The 25,157-nt window shown below is 40.0% G+C and overlaps 1 protein-coding gene across 3 annotated transcripts in view; it reads right to left on the bottom strand.

Moving 5' to 3' along the window:
- Nucleotides 1-364: 364 nt before the first annotated feature.
- The window catches only part of itpkb (inositol-trisphosphate 3-kinase B), a 50,438-nt gene continuing 25,645 nt past the window's right edge, over nucleotides 365-25,157 (bottom strand). For all 3 annotated transcript variants that reach the window (XM_017701043.2, XM_017701041.2, XM_017701045.2), the window contains exons 3-8: nucleotides 15,571-15,670; nucleotides 15,114-15,327; nucleotides 12,731-12,935; nucleotides 8,806-8,907; nucleotides 6,656-6,727; nucleotides 365-4,526 (exon numbers count right to left, since the gene is read on the bottom strand). In XM_017701043.2, the coding sequence (XP_017556532.1) occupies nucleotides 4,314-4,526; nucleotides 6,656-6,727; nucleotides 8,806-8,907; nucleotides 12,731-12,935; nucleotides 15,114-15,327; nucleotides 15,571-15,670 (906 nt within the window). In that variant the 3' untranslated portion in view covers nucleotides 365-4,313. The remainder of the gene's footprint in view (nucleotides 4,527-6,655; nucleotides 6,728-8,805; nucleotides 8,908-12,730; nucleotides 12,936-15,113; nucleotides 15,328-15,570; nucleotides 15,671-25,157) is intronic.

The following is a 25,157-nucleotide window of genomic DNA, read 5'->3' as shown; positions in this document are numbered from 1 at the left end:
CTCAGTCCATTCACCGAGGAAATCCGTTCAAAGGCCTGCTGCCGTAATGTTTCCAAAAGAGGACGCTTCTTTTGTATTTCCATTTCAGGTTTAGCCTCTTCATTTCACTGAGCATGGAGCCGCTAATTCTCTCGGGAAGCTCGTTCAGCCTTTCTTGGCAAAACTCTCCAAATATGATTAATGCCTGAAAATAGGCTGAGCAGAATGAGGAGATAAGAGCACAGGGCTCTGCCTTATATGACAGAGAGCGACTCATTAAAGCCGGCCGTGAAATGTGACTCACAAAATCTCCTAAGATGATTTTGCCCCACAAATCTGTGGTCTTGCTGTCTGCAGCTCTGAAGGAGGACAGGAGACACACATGAGCATTTGACCAATTGTTCATTTACTTCCATAAAATTGTACAGCAAAGCAGGATTGACATGGCAAATATGGCGCAGTTTACAGCATCAGAGCAGGTTTTTAAAAAAGGCCTTCAATGTCCCTTGAAATGAGAAGCTGGGAAGAGCAGTTTGACAATGCAGTCGTTCATACTGATTATTAACGGTATTACGTTATTGTCTTTGTTTTGACTCTGGACATAATCCACAAACTGAAAACAAAAGGCCACCTCAGGTTTTTCTCCTCGCGCCTCTAAAAAAAAACGTGTCTTTTTACCGAGCCGAAAATACAGTGAGCTGCTAGACTATCAATTCGAGAAAAATGTGCAGCTAACCACAACGAAAGGTAGGAAACATGCAGCTACATTTAGTGTTCTTGTGCAAAATGTCACAGACAATAAATATGAGTATGTGTATGACACCCTTGACATCTTTCATGCATGTTCACCTCACACAAACATGATTAATCTGAGTTTTTTTTTTTTTAAGACATAACGAGCAGAAGATTGGTCGATTCTTGTTTGTTCTACACAGTTCAGCACCATTCCAGCAGGGGGTGCCCCACTCCTACATCTCAGCTTCAGCAGGCACTCAGTCTGGAGTCCCAGAGAGCTATAACTTCTTTAGAACTTTTGGGTACATCAGCTGTGCTTTAAAAGAAGACACCCATGCTTTGGTCCCTCCTGACATTCACCTCGTGGTCAGTATCTTTAAAATTAAGGCTTTTTTAACTCGCTCTGTGCTGCATAGATCAGTGGTTTGCAAACAAAGGAGAACAAGGCACGAGTGAAACAAGTGACTTTTTGTCTACCTCTGCCTTTGGTCTGTGATTTTGGGAACTGGTGAGCACACAGGGGGGGATCTGCCCATGTCTGCCCTTTCAGTTCCTGAATAAGAAAAGGTCGCTTTTCACCTTGACTGCAAATGAGCTTAATGAGGAAAAGTCCAGGTGACGTCGACTGTTTACACCGCTGAAAGACCGCAGGCCCCTCTCGCCCTAGTTTACATCAGCCACGGCCCATCAGCTGCTGAACTCGGCCTTCTGTCAGCGGGCCGTGGCCATTCTCGCCCACAAATGAGCTTTTATCGCCACCTTTGGTTTTCCTTGGCTCGTGTCTGACTGTTTGGCCCAGCTGAGTATGCAGGAGTGGTGGATTTGCATAGCAAATGGCCATGCAAATGCCTTCACTTCACCTCGAAATAAGCTCAAAAAGTCATGACTCATTTTTTTCCACAGCCTGACACCTGAACGCAGCCCAGATCTCTAGAACGAAGGACTGAGTTACTGTGTTTCCTGACTTCAGTCCTGGAGGTCCCAGCAGCACTGCACTGTGCTGTCTCTGCTCAACGGCTGATTTTAAAGGGGAGCCAACAAATTCTTTAGTACGTTTCTCCACAATGAAGCATTTCATATTAAACCACTCTGAATTTCTTAATTCAGACGTTCGGATAATAATGTGGAAAATTTTCAAAACTGGTGGCCTACCCCTTGGTTCACTAACCAGCTAGATTAGTAGTAATCAATTTTAAAAATTCAGCATAACTAAATCGTTAAGGAACCAGAACTGAGTCAGAACATCACAGCAGCAGTGATAGGAACCAGATGTCCCAAGCGTCTAATGCATCTAAAAGCTAACTCAAAGTTATTAAATGGTTACAAATATGTTGCTTAATGAGTGTTTCTTGGTAGCTTGTTCATGGCAGAAAGGTGTCTATCCAGGATGTCTGAAGGCAAAATAACCCCCAACAAAAAACTTATTTTTTTATTTACCACTATTTTACATACTGTGTGTTTTAGATGGTTATTTTAGATGGCTATATTTGCATTGTGGAAACTGTGACCCCTGGTTCCTATCAGCACCACAGTAAAGAAAATCCTAAGTTACTGTACAGTGCACAATTTCATATCGTTACTCCCTGAACTACTTTGTTTACATCTTAGTGAATGAATTATTTCTGAAAATCAATTGAATGAATTCCCAAAGAAATGAAAATCCAATACATATAGGACTTCCTCCATGACTGAAGTCAAAAAACTCAGCTAAATGAGCTAATTAGCGAGGCCTTTGTGAGTTGAATTCGGGAGTGTCAGAAGAAGGGAAATGGGCCAGAAAGAATCCAGTTTGACACCCTTTTGTAAGGGTATCAGCGCCAGCTAAGTGGACACACTTTTGGTCAGCAGTTATTATGTTTAAAGACAAACTGTAGAGCTGAAGACACAATATAACCCGCTGTGTGGGTTTAGTAACAGGTCAACAGTCAGAAGCTCAAAGGCACTGAGTTTGTTAGGTTACACTGTTTCTCACTTGGTTTGAAGCTGTTTTTTGAGGCAGAGGCAGTGGGAGGTGATCCTAGCTCGGCACTCTTGCTCTGAGACGTGTACTAATGCATTACATGCTGATCCTGAACTCATTTTCAGGCTCTCACCTCTCGCCTCAGCCATATGATTAAGGCAACGTTAACTGCAGAAACCAGGCTAGGAACAAGACCACAGTCCAAGTCCTACACACAGTTAAATGCAGCCGTCTGACTTGTTCTACAAAAGGCATTCATATTAAATGACTATAGGCACATTATTAACACTACGATAATGGTCAGTTATTATGCCCAGGTAAGAACTACAATATAGCAAAAAATCACCAAATCATCAGATAAAATCACTAAAATGTCTCAAATTCTAAAAACCTAGATGTGGACCTCAAAGTTCAGATTTAAATAAAGCTCAGCTAAAATAACTGTGTGCTAAATTTTGGAATGATCTAAGGAATGACGAGAAACCTTAATCCAATGTCCTCTTTCCTGATACAGTGCTGTATAAAAGTCAGAGACTATATATTTAATTTCCAGTCAAAACAGTCATTACATTGAAGTTCATTTGATATTTCTGAGGAGATTAGACAGGAGATAATCCCCTCTGTTAAGGAATGCAAAAAAAATGGAAAGTTACACAGAAAACGCGACACCTAACAACAGACCTGGCAGACCACTGAAACTGTAACCATCAGATAAAGAGACAAAAATGGAAGAATGTCTCTGTAAATGAAGCAAAAGCTGATGGCCTTTTCAGAACAACAGACTCCAGACCCTCAACATCACTGAATGTGTTTAGGATTATTTAAATAGCAAGTAGCTGAAAATGCAATCAACTTCTAAAACTGAACTTCAGAAATGTGGAGAAATATCCCTGCAGATTTCTTTCAAAACTGAAAGCACAGAAAAGGAAAAAGGGAAATGTGGACACACTAAATAATGAAAAAATGTAATTTGCTTGTTGAGGCTTCTCTATAATTCTCCTGTTTATTTTCATGGTGCTGAAACAACTTGTACATAGAGCTTGTTTTGACTGGGAAGGGCGGTCTCTGACGTTTGCACAGTACTGTACCTGAGGAAAAGTTTGGGAACATGTTACTCAGAAACCCGACTGGCACCAGTGAGGAAAAGGCACGAGTGCTTTACACTATAACACTATAGCATCATACAAACATCACATTAGAGGACGAAAAAGAGGAATGTGACATTCAAACATGCGTCGACGAAGCACTAACTGCAGAGAACCCATTCAGAACACCTACTGAAAAAACTGTACACTCTATACACTATATGTACAGTATCTATATCTTTACATACATACACACACATACATCATGCATGGCTGCCATTTCGTTTTGGGGGGAAGGTCATTGGGGTAGCTTTCTATGGTAACCCAGGCAGGTCCTGTACTGTAGTGCGGGCAATCCACCCAGGGGGAGTATATGTGTGTGTGTGTGTGTGTGTGTGTGTATGTGTGTATATATATATATATATATATATATATATATATATATATATATATATATATATATATTACACACACACACATACACGGAGGGAGGGAAGGAAGGAGGGAGGGAGGGAGAGAGAGAGAGAGAGATGTGGGGGTGACATTTTTTCTCTCTAAAGAGGCTTTGGTGCCACCATGTGGCTGATAATGTCTATGAGATGGTCCAGGCCCCAGAGGTAGCCGTCTTCACGGTTGCCCTCCACCCATGTGGCCCGGTGGCTCAGCACCTGGCCCTCAAGTAGCGGAGTGGTCTTTCCAAAGTCTATCATCCACACCTTCGCCCGCTCCTGCTTGTCGTGGACAAAGAGAAGAGAACTGCCGATCACCTGAACAGATTGAAAGAGGGAAAAAATGAGTATGAATGTATGTTTCTCGATAAAGGATCCTACATGAATGAAGCATAAAGTCCAAAGTCAGCCGGTTCCGAGACTATTCCCGGGCTAAGAGGCAGTAGTGCTGGGGTATTGGTCTGTAGACCTGTCACTGCACCTCTGAGTCATCATCTCCATGGACAATCACCACGTGTGTGTGTGTATATATATATATATATATATATATATATATATATATATATATATATATATATATATATATATATTTATATGAGTAGCATAGCTAGTAGCAACATGGTTCTTCATCACTCCATAGAATCTTCTTGGCACTTTTATTTTTAATATTAAAAGTACGTCTCATTAATACAAGTTATTCAATAACAACTTACACAGTATTGTTATAAACTCAAACAAATCAAAACAAAAACTGAGGGTTTATTCACAACTTCAAGTATTTTGGGGACAATGAGGAAACAAATAATGTTAACTAATAAACTATAATTAACTATTTATAGTATTTTCTTGTCATAAAATTACTACAAATAGCTGTTTGATCAGCAAAATTTGGCTATTGCTTCTTGAATGTGTAGCATTTTTGTTATTCATTTTAGTAGAATTTTAAATCTGTATGCCTATAAATTTAAATAACATTCTGACCACCTCCTTGTTTCTATGCTCATTGTCCACTTTATCAACTCCACTTACTCTATAGGTGCACTTTGTAATTCTACAGTTACAGACTGTAGTCCATGTGTTTCTCTGATACTTTGTTAGCCCTCTCTTAGCCTGTTCTTCAGTGGTCAGGACCCCCACGGACCCCCAGAGCAAGTACTATTTGGGTGGTGAATCATTCTCAGTGCTGCAGTAACACTGATGTGGTGGTGGTGTATTAGTGTGTGTTGTGCTGGTACGAGTGGATCAGACACAGCAGTGCTGCTGGAGTTTTTAAACCCCTCACTGCTGGACTGAGAATAGTCCACCAACCAAAAATATCAGCAGTGTCCTGTGGGCAGCGTCCTGTGACCACTGATGAAGGACTAGACGATGACCAACACAAACTGTGCAGCAGCAGATGAGCTATCGTCTCTGACTTTACATCTACAAGGTGGACTGACAAGGTAGGACTGTCTAATAGAGTGGACAGTGAGTGGACACAGTGTTTAAACACTCCAGCAGCACTGCTGTGTCTGATCCACTCGCACCAGCACAACACACACTAACAAACGACCACCACATCAATGATACTGCAGTGCTGAGAATGACCCACCATCCAAATAGTACCTGCTCTGTGAGGGTCCATGGGGGTCCTGACCACTGAAGAACACGGTAACAAAGTATCAGAGAAACAGATGGACTACAGTCTGTAACTGTAGAACTACAAAGTGCACCTATACAGAAAGTGGAGCTGATAAAATGGACAATGATCGGTGTACATGTGTCTGCAACATAACTGTTTTTATATTATAAAAACGGAGTTCCCAAACTTTTGAACAGTATGTTTCCGCACAGCTGCTCCTGTTTTTCCTCTGTAACACTAAGTGCTACTCTCTAATTGACATGAGTAAACAGTGGCATGTGTACAAACAATGTTAAAATGCTAATTGAATCAAGTAGGATGCAAGTTGTTTGCATCAGGCTTATAAAATAAACCCATCCTAGTTTTAACATGATGACTTGGAAGGAGGTTCAAACTGATGTGAAGGTCATAATTTGCAAAAACTCCCTCAGAGCCTAGAGCACTGCTGACTTGTTCTAACATGCAAAAAGCAAGAAACTTATTTTGTATTTTGTGCTGTTTTGCTCTGACTGTGCATTAATTTCACATCTTTTGTGTAAAAAGTGTGATCTTTACTGTTTTACACTGATATACATCCAGTGTGGTCTAACCCCAGACTTATTATCCTTCAAAACTGATCTCTGTGCAAAACTATTTGCTCTTATATAAAAGCCATTCCTCGCCTGAAAACTGCTAATGTAATCCAGGATAAGTGAGAGAAACCTCAGCTCAACTTTATTCTGCTTCTTTCCTTCAAATGTCCAATGTTTATGTGTTTTGTGTCCATGCATTATTGTTTAAATTAAAATAACCAGCTGCTCAGAGGAACCACTGCAGTGCCGTTTACCTCATGTGTCTTGAAAAACGGAGAGATTTCCAGAGTGTCCTTGAGTTCTATTAGTCGGGTGAGATAGGAATTCTGTCCAAACAAAAACAAAACACATATGGATATAGTTAAATGTGTGCATGTAAATATACGTAAGATATATAACTGTTTACATGTGTACAGTACTGCGCAAAAGTCTTCTGGACTCTGGGCATCTGAGAACATAAGGCCGTTCACTGTAGGGCCATTTATTCGAGCTATAAACCACTAACATTAGAATACAAATAAACAAAATATTGTGATTTAATGTGTTTTATCTAAACCATTTTAAAATCTCTCCTCAAAAACACAGCAGTGTTTGCTGAGAAACAGAACCAAGTTCTGGCCTTTACTTTAAAAATAAAACCTTAAAGTGGCACCGTTTTTTTGTGTTCATGCGCTGCTGTGAGTCCTGATGTAAAACCTAAAATAATAGTATAAAAGTCAGAGGCACTGGGTCAGACTACAATGGGAGATTTTTAGATCACCTGATCCTTCAATATGTACTAATGTCACACGCACTGGCCCAAAAAGAAGGTCCAGCTACAATGAAGCATTTTCACCAGAGGTGTCTCCAAAATCCCAAATCTGACAGCTTTAAAGTGCAGCTTTAAGGAAATAAAATCTAGCGTGATATTTTTTGACAACGGTTGAAAACATTGTTTTTTACTGAACCTTTAACTTTTCCACTGTTTTACAGTCATGTTACATGGTTTGCATGTTCTAGGGCTGCAAGCCAATTTTCTCCACATGAGACAATAAAGAACAAACAAAAGAACGAGTGATTGATTCAACTCAAATCATATGTCATGTCACAATGTTCACAATCTCTACCACAGTGTCGAACTCTGATAAGATCAAAAATATCTCCTCAAAAATTGTTTCCAGCCAAAACCTGCTTCAGCTAAACAGCCCTTCTTTGAAATACATCTTCTAACTGTATTTGTCTGAGAAAGAATGTTTAAAAAATGGAATATTTTAGTTGTTAAAACAACAGAAATAGAGATACAAGGTTTTGTTCTAACAGCATTAACATGCCTGTTGCATCACTGGGTGAGGGGGTTAAATTTCATGCCGAAAGTGGGCAGCCCTGATAGAATAACCAGGTAAAGTCAACTTCTAGAAGGTTATCAGAAGTCAAAAGCCTTCTGAATACATGAAGTCAGTGATTGACAGATATTCTTTGCACTCGTCTCGCTGATCACTTTTGAGAAAGTTTCAGGTACACCTGCCAGTAACTGGCATATTTGACCATATGCTCTGTTCAACTGCATCTTACGCTTAAAAACGGCTGAGTAACAGATGAAAATATGATGAAAACAGTGGTGGTTTATAATATTTATAGGTTTTCGTAGCAAAGTTATATATTACGAATATATTCCCAAAGCTCCTTTGGTTAAGTATAAAATGAAGTGGCTTTTTTTGTCACCGCTTCAGTAAACACAGCCAGGCAGCTACAGCGGTGAGGAAGGACGAGCATGGTGTCAGATAAACGGCCGCTGATGGGCCAAGGCCAAAATTCTTTGGAAATGTTTGTCCTAAAGGTTTCGGATGCCCTGGTGTCACCATCCAACCAGGGAAAGATTTGTTTGTTTTGAAGATACTGTTCACAATATGAAGAACGTTTTTGTCTCCTTGATCTACGTTTCCTGTAGTCTGTCTTTACAGGAGCCTCCCGAGGAATATTAAGGTACAGTACATTTAAAGAACCTCCACATTATCCAAATGTTCTAGGAAGAACCCTTGATATTATGTGAAAATCCTTGAAACCTTTAAAACGTGACTCACAATTTTTCAAACTCAGTTCTTTATGGAAGTACTTGTGTCACTTTTTAAGAGTGTGCCTTTTAAATGAGGCACATGAGTTGAATGTAAGTAGGAAAACAAAACAAGACAGAACAGCACTAGCATGGACAAAATGTGAAGTGGAAACCAGAAGTTCTGAGCTCGTCTGCTTTACTTTAATACGTCTTTCAGCTTGGAGGAAGACACAAAGGAAACCCTGAAGCTTAACAAATGTCCCAGGGGAGTTTATTAGGCTTTTTTGAGGTGTTCCCCAGGCTACTTGGCTCACTCTCACTCGCAGGAGTTCCTCATTGGCAAAAAGCCCTAACACTCAAATACACACTCACCAGGATATTCATGTTTCCTTTGACAAAGTCATGGAAGGCCTCTGTCACTTGCTCATGACTCTTGGTCTTTTTAAAGTCTCTGTTTACTGTCCCGTCTTCTTTCTGTGAGGAGGCAAAGAAACGACAGGTATCAGACGCTTCAAATCAAACTAGTTAACAACAACACCTGAAAGTGAACATTAGGCAAATGAATTCATGCTCACTCAGTAGCAATATTTGTCTTTTTTGTAATTCTGTAGGAATCAGAATCATTTCTGGCCTAAAAATCCAAAAAGATAAAAAAAAAATCTAAAAATCTGCAATTAAACATTTCTACCAGAGGGGTCTCCAAAATCCCAAATCTGACACAGTGCAGCTTTAAGGAAATAAAATTTTAGCGTGATTTCTTTTTGACAACAATTTAAAACATTGTTTTTCATTCACAGAATCTTTAGCATTTTTTCTATGTGTTCGTTATACAGTGATGCATATTATGTGCATGTTCTAGGGCTGCAAACCAGTTTTTTCTCCATATGAGACAAAGAATAAATGAAAGAACAAACGACTGATTCAACTCAAATCAAGCATGCAGAATTTCAGTCAGAATCTCTACCACACTCTCAACCTCTAAACTCTTAAAAGACAAAACATCCTCTACATCTAAATATGGCATTTTCTGCTAATTTTACTGCACAATTTATGTTTATTTGTTGGGTTTAATAGACTGGAAAAATAAAACACAAAAAACAGAATAATCTATAGAAACTTTCAGACAGGCCACATTAAAATCTGTATGTGTGTTCTTTGTAGAGGATGTGTTTACTTATTTTCACTTTTAAAATGTGCAATTTCACCAACTTTTGCAAACTGTGGTTCCTAAAACAAAGCTAATAGTTAACCTCTTATTCTCCAGGGTATATTTTGGTTTGTCCATCTGAATTTTTGTGACCAAACTGTAAGGCAAATTATTCAGTAACTGCATGAAATAAAGGTAAATATTTATTTTATTTATTTATTTTTGGTAAAAGCTCCTCAAATTTACAGAACATGTGTTTTATGATCTACACATATCACTATATGTTAACAATTCACTGCTGAAAGCCAAAAATCTCAGACACTGTGTTATTTTATAAAAGTAATGTTTACAGAGCAGATCACTGAAGAGACGCCATCTGTTTATAGTTTATAGCCCAGATTTGGGGAAAAACGGGTCGACTTTCAGTAGAAAAACAAACTTGAGTTCAGCTTCTTTTATTATAAGGGTTTAAAATGACATCACCGCCTATTTGACAGAAAGAAAAGTTACAGCCTCATACGACGCCCAGCTTCTGAATGTAGCTTATGAAATATGAACGTTATGAAGAACATGACCAAGTGTGTTTTGGAACCACTGGTGGTCCCGAGGAGTTTAAGAGGCTACATCTAAATCTATGTCATCCTTAGACTGTGATCAAGTCCGAGTTTCACTGTGGTTGACTGAAAGACATAATACGGCCACTGAGACATAACAACAGCTGCCTGTTCTCCAAACACTCACCTCTCAATATGCAACAGTCTCAGAGGGCAACCTCCAATACCAAGGCAACAGAGAGGGCGAGAAAAAGAGAGAGAAGAGAGAGAGAGAGGGGGAGAAAAGTCGGTGCTGGCCTTCTATGGACATTCTTGGCCTTGTGCGAGTGGAAACTCTGGAAGGAGGAGACCGCCAGCCTTTCCTATTCACACACCACATGGGGAGCTCTCCTTAATGAAGACATATTTTGGAAAATCCAGCTAGAGACCAAACATGGTCTCCCCTAATCCTTTCTTCCCGGACTTAATTCAGTTCATTTAGCCGGGGTATTCCAAGCTGCATTATGTCTTTTTGACGTTTCCCCATGAGGATTTATTTGGGTTTACATAGCAACCACTGGTGTGTGCGGGCAAGGGCCACAGTCCCGGAACCAAAATCGTGTTGTGAGAGCTGCTGCCTGTCACTAACTGATGTTTCGTTCAATGGAAGTGCCACGACCAGCCCCGGTGCATGACAGAAACATTCAGCAGAGCCCGTCCTCTTGAGAAACGCCAACCCTGCCCTGTCACTTCAGCCTATTAGCCTGTTATGTAATTACAGACACTGTGATTCAATTCATGGAGGCGAAACTTTCAATTTTACTTGGAGTCAGCTTGTGACTCATTTACAAGAAAAACTAAAAGCAATGATGCTCATAGAGGGACACACTAAGGGGGATCAATAAGTCAGCTAAAAATTCCGACCTGTTAAATCTGAACAGTTGTTTCTGTCACATTATAGTGTTGGCAGTTTCTATGACAAACAGTTAAATCTGAGTTTGGAAAATGTGCAAATATTAAGCCAGAGCTTTTTATCATACTTTTTTATTCATGGGTTTCTCTTCACATAGATGTTTATACGGTCTAAAGATTTTCTTTATAATAAAGTACTGACTTGGTTCTCTTCATATAGAGATGTTCTTAATGATAAAGTAGTAGAGAGCTGGTTTCAGCAGAAAATTCTGGATTGTACACTAAAAATGAATTTGATCCAATCCTGTGACAAATCTAGAGAAATAGAACACCTTTACATTGTGTGATGTGATGTTAGCTGTGGTGTTAACTGTGTATTTCCTCCTGTGGAGTGGTAGAGTATATCTTGGCCTATTTTAGGTGCACATCTTACGTGAAGTGCTTCAGTCAAAAACAACTTTTTTTCAAGGTATCTATATCGGTAAGGCAAGGCACGTTTATTTATACAGCACCTTTCAAACACTGCTGTCACTCACAGTGCTTTACAAATGAGACAATGAGAGTCCAAAAGTACGAGTTGTTTAAAAAAAGGAAACACAAATAGAAAAACAACATTGAAAACATAATTTCAGCATGACTAAAGCAAATTTAAATGAGAAAATCATTCAATGATAAATCAAATGAGAAATTCCCAGTACCGACAGTACGTGACTGAGGTGTCCTTGAGCAAGACGCCTAACCCCCAACTGCTCCCCGGGCGCTGTGGATAGGGCTGCCCACCACTCCGGGCAAGTGTGCTCACTGCCTCCTAGTGTGTGTGTTCACTAGTGTGTATGTGGTGTTTCAATGCATGGATGGGTTAAATGCAGAGGTGAAATGTCCACGTTGTGGGACTAATAAGGGTCACATATATATTAAATGCTAACAGTTTTTAATCTAAGCTGAAAGCAGCTTAAACAGGAATGTTTTGAGCCGGTATCGTTATTGGGGTTAATAAAAAAAGTATTTACATTTATGGCATTTCGCAGACACTCTTCTCCAGAGTGACTTAATTTGATGATTTTATACAGGTAGGCGGAGGTAGCTTATTACTGTACAACTGTACATTGGAATAGTGCAATACTAGGTGTTTCGCTGCATGGATGGGTTACGTGCGGAGATGAAATTTCCCAATTGAAGTACTAATAAGTGTCACTTAATCTAGCTTGGCCAAAACAACCTGAAAAATATGCATTTTGTGTTATTGTTTTTACATTTTTGTCATATTTTAATAGTGATTTTAAGTGTGTTTTGGAAGTGTTTTTGTTGCCTTGATTTTCTGGTTTATACGTCTTTTCCCATGCAAAGAGATGCGAGTCTGGTCTTGTATGACTGGAAATATCTGCCCCAGGTGATGATTGTGGCCAGACTTATAGGTCTTTGCTAAACGTTAAGGCTGGATGCATTTTACAAGCTTTGGTTGTCTAAACTATGCTGACTGGTTCAATGTAATGAAGTTGAGTAGTTAGCAGACTCTGTAAACAATGATAAACTGGTACTTTATCATTGAGCAGGTGTGCTTCACCTAGCAACGCCATCATGGCTGATAATGAATGAAAATTGTTTGGATCATTCCGGATCTCACTCGATGGACCTGGTTTACTGGGTTACTTTCTACTGGATTACTTCATTTACTTTCCACATGGCAGAGATCCATGTATCTCACCTTGATGCCCTCAATGCGAAAGCCCAGCGTGGCTGTGGAGCTAATGGTCTCCCTCCACTGCATGTATCGAGGCTTTGTGACCGCTTTCTGCTCTTTTTCCTCGTCTGTTGGTGCATTTGGGTCCACCTCGATCATCTTCAGGTACATATCACTCCTCAGGCTTGGCTTCTTCCTGGCTTTTGTCAACTCTTCTTCCAGATACGTCCTGCAGCAGCAAGAAGAGACAATACATGCATTTCTCACAGCTGGTGTTGTATTTCAAACCACTATTTTAATAAAGCAAATATCTAAGCAAGTAAAGTGTTTACATTTGTCTGGTTCATCTTACAACATGGGAAGAAACACAATGATGAGTCCAAAGTTCTAAAGGGGAAATCTTCACCTCTGACGCCAACCTAAGACCCCAGTTTCATGAGGATTTATGTTCCTCTTTAAACCAAAACCTTTTCACTAGCCTGGATCAAATATGGCTTTTTTTGGCGAAAGCAGTGAGCCTAAAAAATGTGTTGAAATGGACAGCAAGAATCCTTAAGCACTGTATGGTTTTGTTTGGAACAGGCCTGCATACATTCTGTTAATATCCTGACCATCTGGCTATCTCTGTACTCATCCAGAGTCAGGGCTGTGTTCCAGTCAGGCTTACGTGAGCAAACAGAAGACTACTGGGAACCGCAGAAGCAAGAGAGAATGATTAGAGTCTGACGGTGTGTCAAAGACCACGCTTCACTGACCAAAATGTAAGCACGTCCAACCATTAGCAGAGACGAGGATAAGAGCAAAATTTGACTCGGTTTCAAAAGTGATAATGAAACCTGGGAAGCTGTCGAGCTGAAATTTGCATTCATTACTTCCTTGCATGTGGTGATAAAATATGCCTGAGGCAGCACAACTAACCAAGAACAAAGAGGTGTCTCAGCAGTGACGTGATCATTCTGACATGTGGTTTACCTCCGTCCTTCACTCCTTCATTTGAATAGGCTTGATTTGCTATTGTCTGAATATGTCACCATCTCTCTCTCTCTCTCGCTCACTGTCTCCATAACAGAGAGCTGTTCCCAGAGACAGTCCAGCTGGCACAAGGCATGAAGAGATTTGCACTCAATCCTCATGTGGCTTTCAGGAGTTACAGGCTCTTTCAAACAGGCAGGATAACTTCAACAACAACTAGAAAAAAACTAAGCCAGTGCCAACAAGGTTTAGCTTGAGGACCATCCATGTAGAATAGCTAGCTTGACCAGTGATGCCCAACCTTGTTCCTGAAGCTACTTTCATTCTCACTCTACCACACCTAATCCAGCCAATCAATATCTTCAAGAGCATTGAAATAATGAGACGAGGTGTGTCCGATTTCAGCTGGAGCTCTAGAGGGAACAGATTTTAAGGGGGAACTCCAAGCTTTAGGAACCTTGAGCAGGAGAAATGAGAACTGAACAGCCAAACTAGTATAAAACGAAAACCCCACGTCTTCCATATTTTCAAGGATTACGTTTTTGTTCTAGTAAACATAAAGGAGGTCATAAGAACGGGCCTCATTCACCAACCGTTCCCAAGAAGAAATTTCTTCTTAAAACCCTCTTATTATTAAGATATCGTGAATGAGGCCCAATGTTCTTAAATGCAATTCTCAAACACCTTAGACGTTCTTAAAATTGTTCTTAAGTCCTAATTATTTCCTTAAGAAAATCTTAACTGTTTTTGTATGTGGCTATAGGTTATTTTTCATGTAGACTATCAAATTAGAGGTAAAACAATTCAAACTGAACCAAAAAAATCTGCAAAGTGACGGTGGAGAAAATAGCCAACAGATAAAAATCCTCCTTGATTTACACACACACACACACATTATATATATATATATATATATATATATACACACACACATATATAATGTGTGTGTGTGTGTGTGTATGTTTTATATATATATATATATATATATATATATATATCCTATTTGAAGCACTTCCTACAGTCTAACATGTGTGAGACTATCATAATATTAAGCAGATATTTAAGAGCATATTTTTGGTTAAGAGTTATGAGGAAATTAAGAAAGTGCTAAAGACGTTTTTGGAATAATATAAGAATAATTAAAGAAAAAATTTAATTAAAGAATATGGAATGTTACTTGATGTATTGGCAACGAATTATGCATATGTAATGTCGAATTATGTCTGCAGTGTTTACCGCTTCCAGAGGAGCTTCTGTTAATAGTGTACATGCCTAGTGTCTTCATGTGATTTCTAGATAATGGCTTTAATCTGCTTTATAATACTGTTGTATGTAGTTATCATGACCGCTTAATAATCTGGTAACTGGCTATTAGTCTGCATGTAAACACACTAAAGAGACCACATGTCCTCTCGAGCATCTCCATAATACCGACCTCACACCCATCTTGCAGTCCATGACGCAGGGCATGTCAAACTCGGCCAGCAGGTCGTCCATCTGGTTGTACTTCTCTCCGTCCTTCTCCACATCACCATGGTACGCTGGTACATACGGTCTGAGAACATCCTTCATCAGCCAGTCCAAACAGCGCTGTTCACACTCACAGTGCTTCTTCAGGATGCGGCCGTTGGCCCCCGCCTTGAAACTGCCTGTGAGACCCAATGCATTGCTGTTAGGACACACAAACTGACTGATCTGTCAATTTCCAAAAATCTCTTTAATTCTGAAAAGCAACGCAATTTGCCTGCAAGCTATACAAGCAAACACGAATGCTGCTGTAAGTGAAAGCCAACTTAAGAAAACATCAATCAAAGCTGAAAATCTCGAGGAAGTTGGCTGTTCTGCAAAATGTTTTCTAACAACAAAAGTCTAAGGCCATTGGCAAGGCCTACCTGCATGGCCTGCCAGCTGGATCCAAGGGTACTTCTTCTTGAAGGACATCACAAAAGGGGACCAGTGCACCATGTTCTTGATCTTCTTCCATGATTTGTGCTGTTCAGTGGAACAGAGAGAGAGAGAGATTTCCGATTGAAAAATACAGGCTGAGGGTAAATGAGGATTTGGCGATAAACAGGGTCTGGATAAATTATTACTTATGCAAGTTGAGTGGTTTCTTTGGAGTTTTAGTGGGAGGAGGTCATTTTCCTATATTAGAATACATCAAGACAAGAAATGCTTACTCAAGGCCACACTAAAAAAAACCCAGAAACATTTTGCATGTATTTGACTGACATTTATGCTCCGCCTCAGCCATTTCTCATCAGCTTGACAAGCGCAGTGACACAAACAAAATGCCAAAGACCACAACTACACCGTTCAGGCATAACATCATGAGCACCTCCTTGTTTCTGCGCTCATTGTCCATTTTATCAGCTCCACTTACTCTATAGGTGCACTCTGTAGTTCTACAGTTACAGACTGTAGTCCATCTGTTTCTCTGATACATTGTTACCCCCTTTTACCCTGTTCTTCAGTGGTCAGGACCCCCATGGACTCTCACTCCAGCACAACACACTAACACACCACCACCACATGCAGTGCTGAGAATGATCCACCACCCAAATAGTACCTGCTCTGTGAGGGTCTATGGGGGCCACTGAAGAACAGGGTAAAGCGGGCTAACAAAGTATCAGAGAAACAGATGGACTACAGTCTGTAACTGTAGAACTACAAAATGCACCTCTGTAGTAAGTGTGCCATTCACTACATACAGTGCACAGTACAGTAGAATTAGTACAACCAGTACACCAGTATTCTATGTTTTTACTGCGCTTTGCAGCATACTGAGCACCGAGTCCCCTCCAGATGGCGGAGAAGAGAATGAGAAAATGAGCACTCATTAGCTAACAGCTTTGGGTTCATCACAATGCCGCACACTCGCTGGTACCAGCTATGCACACAGAATTTGGCTGCAGTATGTTGCTGAACAAAACATCAGGGTACATACAAGGGCAGCAACAGATGTTAACATACTCGGTCTGATGCATTCAAGACTGAGACTTGGTAGGACACCTAATTACAGGGTGGCATCTACAAGTAGACAACCGGCCTGTTTCTCATGCTGAACCTTGTTTATCTCGCCCGTTTAGATACGCCAGCAAACAAGTGCTGCTCTCAATCCAACCTGAACTGCTTGGCTAGGCTACGTTATTCCAGTTCGCTTCACATCCTTGACAGATCTCTCTTAAACTTTCCATGCTGGCATGGATGCCACATTCTTTGCTGCAGTCTCTGAGACGGATGGAGGGGTGAGGGGGGAGTTTCCCTTAGTGACTGGGGAAACCACACTGCCTGGTGCCAGCTCTCTTGGGGCTGATCTCCCTAGTGCTGGGCACACCGTGGCCACAAATATCTCCTTATGCTTCCAAATGAGCCCAGACTGACCAGTAAAGGCAAATTAAGGAACAGAGTCAAGAAGAAATTCAATTCAAAATCTACCAACAAAGGAAACACTGACTGAACATGGCTTAAAAACAGCCCATGAATTACCAGTGTAGGGAGCATTATTATTGCACATTCAGTCCTGATTGAAACACATTGTACTAATACAGTCTAATAACAGTCCCTGTGTTATTATTGTGGTAACAACCTTACTGCATGTTATAATGCTGTAAATATTAGAGATGCAAGCCAAAAAGGCTGGGCGTGTTTATTGGTAGCGTCAAATTTCACACATTTAATTTCTAATTGCTGTCAATGTGTTTTACTAGTTTGACCCTTCACTCCATGCATACTCTCAGCTTATAACTAAGCTGTTCATGCCTGTTGCTATGACTCTGGGACTAAAGCTCATTCAAATACAGCTTTTAAACAGTTTAGCTACAGTGGTGGAGGAGGTGGAAGCACTGACTGTATACATGGTAATATGATGTATACATTCATTGGCTGGAACAAGCAGCCACTGTTGCTCTTGCCGAAGCTGGAAACTGTGTTTACGTTGTTTAATGTATCGTTCGAATTGATTTATTATAGGATATAATTACAGTCGATATTATAAGGATATAATTACAGTGAATTACAGTCTTTTCCACTCATACAGCCATAGCAAATTCCAGTGCTCATTAAATGGAAAAAGGGATCAAATTAGAGAAAATACAAATGCAATTAATCTCGAATAATCATTTTCATTTATTAGATATCCAGTGTTTATCATTTACATGAAAGGAGAAAAAAATATTTAAAGCTTTAGAGTTTTTAAAAGAAAAAAATATCATTATTAGCCTGCAATCAGTGTTTAGTGCCACTGAATATTTTACTAAAGAGCAGAATCAAGGTATAACTAAAGAGCTGACACAATCATGTCGTATTTTATAGGGATATAAAAATGTCTCACAGACTTTAACAAGCCAACTCTTCTATAACAGGACAATAAAGCTGATCTGAATGTAGAAACTAAGGTTCCCAGAAGGCAGTTACAGTAATCTCAAGCATCTCGAGAGTTCTCCTGTCCTGTTGTTCTGAGCCAAAAGAGAGAAGAGGACCATCCTTACATATGACACATTACTGCTGTCTGACCCCTCTGATTGTGTATGCTGTTGCCTGGAAGCCAGCCAGCGCTTACTCTGTTCCCTTGCACGCTGCCTACACACCCCCTCAAGCAAATTAACCCCGCCACGGAACGTACTGGAAACTCAGAGGCCCTGGGGGTCAGCCGAGCTGCTTGGGGAAAGCCAGAATTTGGACATCAAAAATAAACCCCCACGTTTGCACTTGCACTAGTGCAAGGTTTTCCCTGCTGGCCCTGGTGCAAATAAAAGCCCCTCAGAAGAAACAACAAAAGTCACTCACCAGCTGAACAGAATCAATTCTAAGAACCCCTCTATGTGGACTGGATTCCATGATCTCTTAATGAACTGTAAATTTATTTAATTCATATTAAATTTACAGAAGCTGGGTAAAATATTCCTAGAAAGCAGACGTGCGTCTATTTACCAACTGAAAACAAAAAAATAAACATGACTTCATTTCCCAGGTTGATTAGTTACGTCCAGGTGCTGAATAAACAAAAATGGATCAGGAAAAGGGAGAGTGACACAATCTTTACAACAAGATGAAATATGACACAGTTCCTGGATCATCTCAAAGCCTCTGATCTAAAGCAGAGCCCATCTGGATGTGGCAGCTTGCGCTTAAAGTGCTTTAAAACATGAGTGGTGATGGACAGAAAGTGTTTGGGACACTTTCTCTCAATTCTACACAAATTAAGGCTTTGGGAAAAAAAAACCCAACCAGATTGATGGGAACACTCTATTCCTCGGGCAGCTTGTGGGAAAACAAATAAAGTGGTACACCTCAGTTTCAGGAAATGATAGGAGACTAGTAGGCTGCCCACAGTCACGTGCAGATGACGAACTCTACAATAGTCTCTCAAATGGCGGTGAGTACAAGGATGAAGCTCAGAACTGAAAGCTTAGACTAATTTATTTATCAGCGATAACACAACTGTTCGAGTAGACTATGAAAATACTGAGGCTAGTAGGAGGGAATCAAATACACTAAAATGTACATGTAACACAGGTGAGCTACAATAGCTTATATGATCTATTGGAACTCCATTACATACTATTAAGGCCTTTGACCTCCAGCCTCGTCAGCAGGTTGTGCAACAACAGCATTTTCCATTTTCCAAACTGTGTTCAAAATATTGTCAGTTAATATTGAATTTCAGGGTCCAATGCTTACTTTTAAAATTGGCTACCAGACTTGGTAAACAGTCATCAGGTTTTGATTGCTGATAATTACTATGTGTTTGCCAATATTTGCAATAATTAAGATATTATGTAATCATACACCACTGGCCAATAGTAACCCATGCGTTGCTTAAAATGTTATTACCTAAACACAATTCTGTTTTGTCTGTATTCAGAGACTGAGAGATCCAACATGCTGCCATTCCCACCCACTTAACCAACACTAACATATCTGATCCAGCCAATCAAGCACTTCTGAAGACGTTCACTAGCTTGAGTAGGAGTGGTAAATTGTGGCTAGAACTAGACTCCACAGGAAGGTAGATCTCCAGGACCAGCAGCCTAAGTTGACACTTAACATAAAACGTGTATGAATCACCGAACATGTGCACAGTTGACTGGATCAGACAATGCGACAAGCGTTATGTAAAGCATAATGATATCATATTGCTGTTGTTTGTTAGATTTTGTTCTTTTGATTACTATTATATGTCACAAAAAAGGGAAAAGAATCACTAAATAGTTGCTGAGGTCCTAAAACTAGTTGCCATGGTCAACGGTCATGATCATGAACATGCTATTTGGCCATCATTCGCTATATAAATAACTGTGATTCAAAATTTTATTCAATGCATGGTCATTTGTTCATGTACAAACCTGCACTGGCTGCCTTCTTAGCTTTTTAGGAGCTTCCAACTGATGACAGACACAGACCAGCTCAAATAAACATGACTCATCGCCTCCCAGTGTTACAGCACCAGTCAGAAGTTACACCTTTGTTATGTAAGACCAAAGATGCGTCTCAATAAATGCGTTTTCTGCTTTCTTTTATTTGCATCCATTTGCTGCAACTTGACTGATAAAAATGCACCTAATTTACACTCCATTGACCTAAACGTATGACTGTGAAAGCTAACAACTGTGGAAAACAGCTGCTTAAATAATTGCGACCAGCTAAATAATGTAATAGTTGCGACAGGCCTGTAAACAATAACTAATGCCAAGCCCTGAATCATGAACTCACCAACTGAAATGAATTGAATATTGAGGACATCTTTACACACTAGAGACTATCTGATAAAAATTCTGTTATTTACATTTACGGCATTTGGCGGATGCTGTTACTCTGAGCATCTTACAATTTAATCTTTTTTTTACACAGGCGGGCAAAGGTAGTGTTAGGAGTCTCACCCAAGGACTCTTATTGGTATAGTGTAGGGTGCTTGCCCAAGCAGGGGATTAAACCCCAGTCTACAGTGTAGAAGGCAGAGGTGTTACCCACTACACTAACTAACCATGCTGTCCTGTGCCAAATGTGGCCTATTTGCTGACTGGACAGAACTCAAAACAACCCATCACAGGCTCAGCAGCCCTGAATCAGTCACCATCGTCTAGTTCAGATAAGCAACACAGCAAACACAAGGTAGCCTAACTCCTTGGTAGAATTCCAAGGTAGCCTAACTGAAAGCCCAGTGCTTTTACCTGAAGCTCTCTGGTGATCAGGATGATGGATGTGGCGAGAAAACTTAAAGCAGGAAGAAGGAGACTCCAAACATGTGAGGCCAACGCTGACATGGTGTCAGCAGTGGGGTGCCACTCCAGTGTGTTCAAACAAGAGAAACAAGAGCAGTATCAGCCAGGGTTTGAGGGAAAGCAAGGGTTGGGCAAAGGGTGCCTCTCATTTGTTTCTTTGCTCAAATGTATTTGTATTTAAAAAATCAGGCCATGCAAATTGTTCCCCGGTGGCACGCCATTGGTCTAGGACCATATGGAAACCTATTTGGATGCTGAATGAAGCAATAAGCCATGCAAATCTGAGGGTTCTCTGAATTCAACGTGAGGGCAGATGGAAATGAGCTCAACATTACACTGATTATATCCATACATTACAGCCTTCATGTATGACCACCACCGCCAAGCAAGAATTGTCCACTTACAAATAAACAGGAGGTCAAGAGATTCGAGTCAGCTGCACTTGTGAATTTCCCCGCTGTGGGACTAATAAAGGATTATCTTATCTTATCTTATCTTACTTGATCTTACTTGATTAGTCATGGTAGACTCTGACTGGAAGATTTCCCCGTAGGTCTCCAGGATCAGGGTTGGTGACCACTGATCTACAGCATTTCAGCCTTCTCCCTTTAAATGACACCAAAGCTTCTGATTCAGCCAATCAAGCACTTCCGAAGAGGTTCATTATCTGGGGCTTTTGTGGCTGAAACTACATTCCACAGCAAGGTAGATCTCCAGAACTAGACTTAGTGACAACTGATTTACAACATCTTCAATCACAGATGAACATGAAGCTTAACATGGAGCAACCTGCACGTATGACTGTGGCAAACACGCTCCGTGCAAATGCGACATCAGGAGATTCGAGTCTTTTAAGTTTGACAGATGTGACCAGGCTGCTTTTTCCTTGGCCGAGTCCATTTCGCAGCTACGTTTCCGCGCTGTGTTAGACAATGTGGACAGGCAATAGGAGAAGTTTAAATAAGAGAAGACTGTTATTTTCAAACCGAGGTGAGGTCATCTCCCTGCTTTGACGTCACTGAGCTAATTTGTGCGACAGCCAGTTTTCCTTTTCCCATGTCAGACTGATGATGAATCGACCTTTTTTTTGCCCTAAACCTGCAGGTGACAGATGGACATTTTCCTCCTTTTTGAAAAACAAAATGGGCTGCAATTTTATTTATTTTAATTTTTATATATATTCCAAACAGTGAAATTTAGAACACTTTTGTTTACATTTTGAATCTGCGTCATGAATGGAGTTTAGACCCTGCACAGGTAAAAATAGTAACCGCAGGTTTTAGTTTCATATCGAATAACTCTGAATGGAAATCACAGACCAAACAATAGACCCTAATTTGCTGAGGTCTTATGCAAAACAAACTTTTACTGTTGTTTACTTTGGCGTCTGTAAACAGAGGAGCTCGTATTCAGGCTACTTTACAATTGTAAAAGATCCCTTATTTGCATGCAGGATTGTAATTTGCATGATTGTAATTGCATGAATGCAGTGCTTGGCACTGGGGGAAAAACGTCCACAGGCTATTGTACTTTCCAATATCTGAAATGTGTAACCCGATTGTAAATGGATTGTATGACCTATTTACAACTTTTTTGGTCAAGTTAACATTTAATCACATAAAATACAAGGAAAGTTGTATATTCATTTGTTCAATATAAATAATCTCTATTATACAGGCTTCTCAGTCATTTTAGAGTCATATACCACTGCCTGGAACCACTGTTGGAAGAAAACCTCATATCTCTATTTTTTTCAGTTCTTGACATAGTTTGAAAATACCTGTTGTTCTTTACTTTGTGTGCAAATTTTATGATGAATGGACCAAAAGAAACGGCCCAAAATGACTTGGGAAAAAATTCTGGTTCCATTGACTTACATTAAAAGTAAAATATGTTTTTTCCTTCTCCTGTAAAGTTACCATTTTGGAGATGTTTTCTTCCAACAACAGCAAACTGTTGCTATTTTATGCAATAGTAACTTATTCAGTGTAGATTGAAATATAATAAACTAAGAAGGTTCATCAGAAGGTATTTTACAATGTTTTATTCAATGTTTCAAAAGTCAGTAACCCCAGGAGGTTAAACTGATAAACAAAATATGCTGTAATCATCTGACATTTGATCACCACATTGTAAATATGAGATCTTCTGGACATTAATTTGATTATAACTTCATTCTACAGCTTTCTCAGTCATTACAGAATCCTCTACTGCTCTGTTCATCATCTGACACTTCTTCATTTTTACAGCTTCCTACTATTTAGCTGAAACCAGAGAAGTGGTATAATCATAAAATCATTTTATAGGTATATCTGCAACAGACTGGTTGTACATTATAGAAAAAGCTTTTGAATATTGGTGTGCAACTAGTATTGGGTCAAAAGGAGAAGCAAAGGTGAGCAACCTCCCCTCTGCTGATATGAGCAAGCATCGTCTCGAAACCACAAAAGTTTCCAACGCCTGTGTGCGTGCTGGGAGACACTCGAGTGATTAGTGTAGAAGTTTAAATGCGGCACCAATAAGCCTGTTCATCTTGTTGGGGCGCACAGACAATTCAAACCTGCTTTTAATCTGTTTTCAACAATCTATTCCTGATTCCTCGCGAGAAACTGGCCATAACGTCAGTCTCCAGGTCACTTCTCAGAATGGAGAAGTATGCTGGAAAGTACACTCGACAATAAATAAAAACATACTTAATACGTTTGAGCTGTTTGCCGTTTGAGAATGCCAGGAAAACACAACTGTCCCAGGGGACATTTCTGTACATGATGGTCAATGCCTGGACTACAACCCTTCCCCGAAGGCCCTTGGTCACTGCGTTGGCCTGCTATCAATAGCATTCAGGTTTGTTAAGATGGAGAGCGGAAGAGGTAGCGCCGTATCGTGGGGAGAGCACTCGGCGACGTTGGGTCATGCCATTGTTCTGATAAAGGCCGGCCAAGCTATTTCGAGCACAAGGAAAGGGATGCCGCTGTTTCGCAGCGTCCCCCTTCGACCTCGCTGGTGTTGTTAAAGTTTCCACTGAGTGCTGCTGGGGGAGGAAGTGGCTTTTAACCCCTTGAGAGGAACCTCTCACTGAAGACAGGAAAATGCCGGGCTTGGTAACAATACTTTCCACATCTGCGACCAACGCGAAGCAAAAACACAGAGATCCTTGCTGAGACAAGACTTGCAACCACAGTAGAGAAGTGCTTCTGCCTCTAGCCCAAAGCATCGTGCTCATCCACTGGTCACTCTTACCGCTGGACTCAAGCTTTAAATGCAAGACACAGTACATCACTGCATAGTTAACAGTTCAAAACCAAAGGTCAAAGAGATTCCATGAATATAAAGCTATCGTATAAACAAGGGCACAAGCAGTCTGAATGAACATGGTGTTTACCACCAATAAACACAACCATCCTCAAACGTGCAGCTGGCCAGTTAAAGAAATGGTCTGGCAAAAAAATCTAAATATCCAAATAATATAAATATCTAAACTGCACAACTTTCCACTCCAGGTGTAGTTGATCAGCTAAGATTTGCTTTGTATTTACATTATACTTCTTTAGCATTGAAGCTATGAGCCTAACATTGCTAACAAACACCAGTCAATGGTCACCCAAATCTTTTTCATATAAACATCCCCAAAAACTTCTCTCAACATGCTCAAACTGCAGCCAGGTCTTTGGTAGGGTTACACAGATGTTGTTTAACAGTTGATGTGGTTTAAGGCAAGGCACAGTACTCTGTAGTTCATGCATATGAACTATGAAAATAAACAAAGCGTCACCTTGTAGATGATCACTGTGACTAAAGCAGCCACAGTCATAATCACAATCATCTCCAAAATTATAACGTTACAGGAGAAGAGAAAAACATACTTTACTTTTAATGTAAGTCGATTGAACCAGACTTTTTTCAAAGTTATTTTGGGCCATTTCTTTTGGTCCATTCATCATGAAATTCACAAACAATGTAAAGAGAAACAGGTATTTTCAAATTATGCTAAAATCTTAAAAATGACAAAAATGAAGATACGAGGTTTTCTTATGAGCAGCAATAAACACGCTATATTATTTAATTTCTATTGTTTCTCTTTTTAATCATAACAGTGGATAAAAACGTAATGAATTAATAAAAATAAACTTGTCCGTATGCAAGCGTGACATGTATGTACAAAACAGGCAGCCAAATTCTGGCACAACACCTGTTGTTTTGTCCATTGTACAGTTATTCACTGTATCCTAAACCACATCAACAAGTCTGCGCAACTT

This window comes from Pygocentrus nattereri, chromosome 4, assembly GCF_015220715.1.
Source record: "Pygocentrus nattereri isolate fPygNat1 chromosome 4, fPygNat1.pri, whole genome shotgun sequence".
Classification (NCBI taxonomy): Eukaryota; Metazoa; Chordata; class Actinopteri; order Characiformes; family Serrasalmidae; genus Pygocentrus; species Pygocentrus nattereri.
The sequence above is the reverse complement of the archived record's forward strand: the minus strand, read 5'-3'. Positions and strand labels throughout refer to the sequence as shown.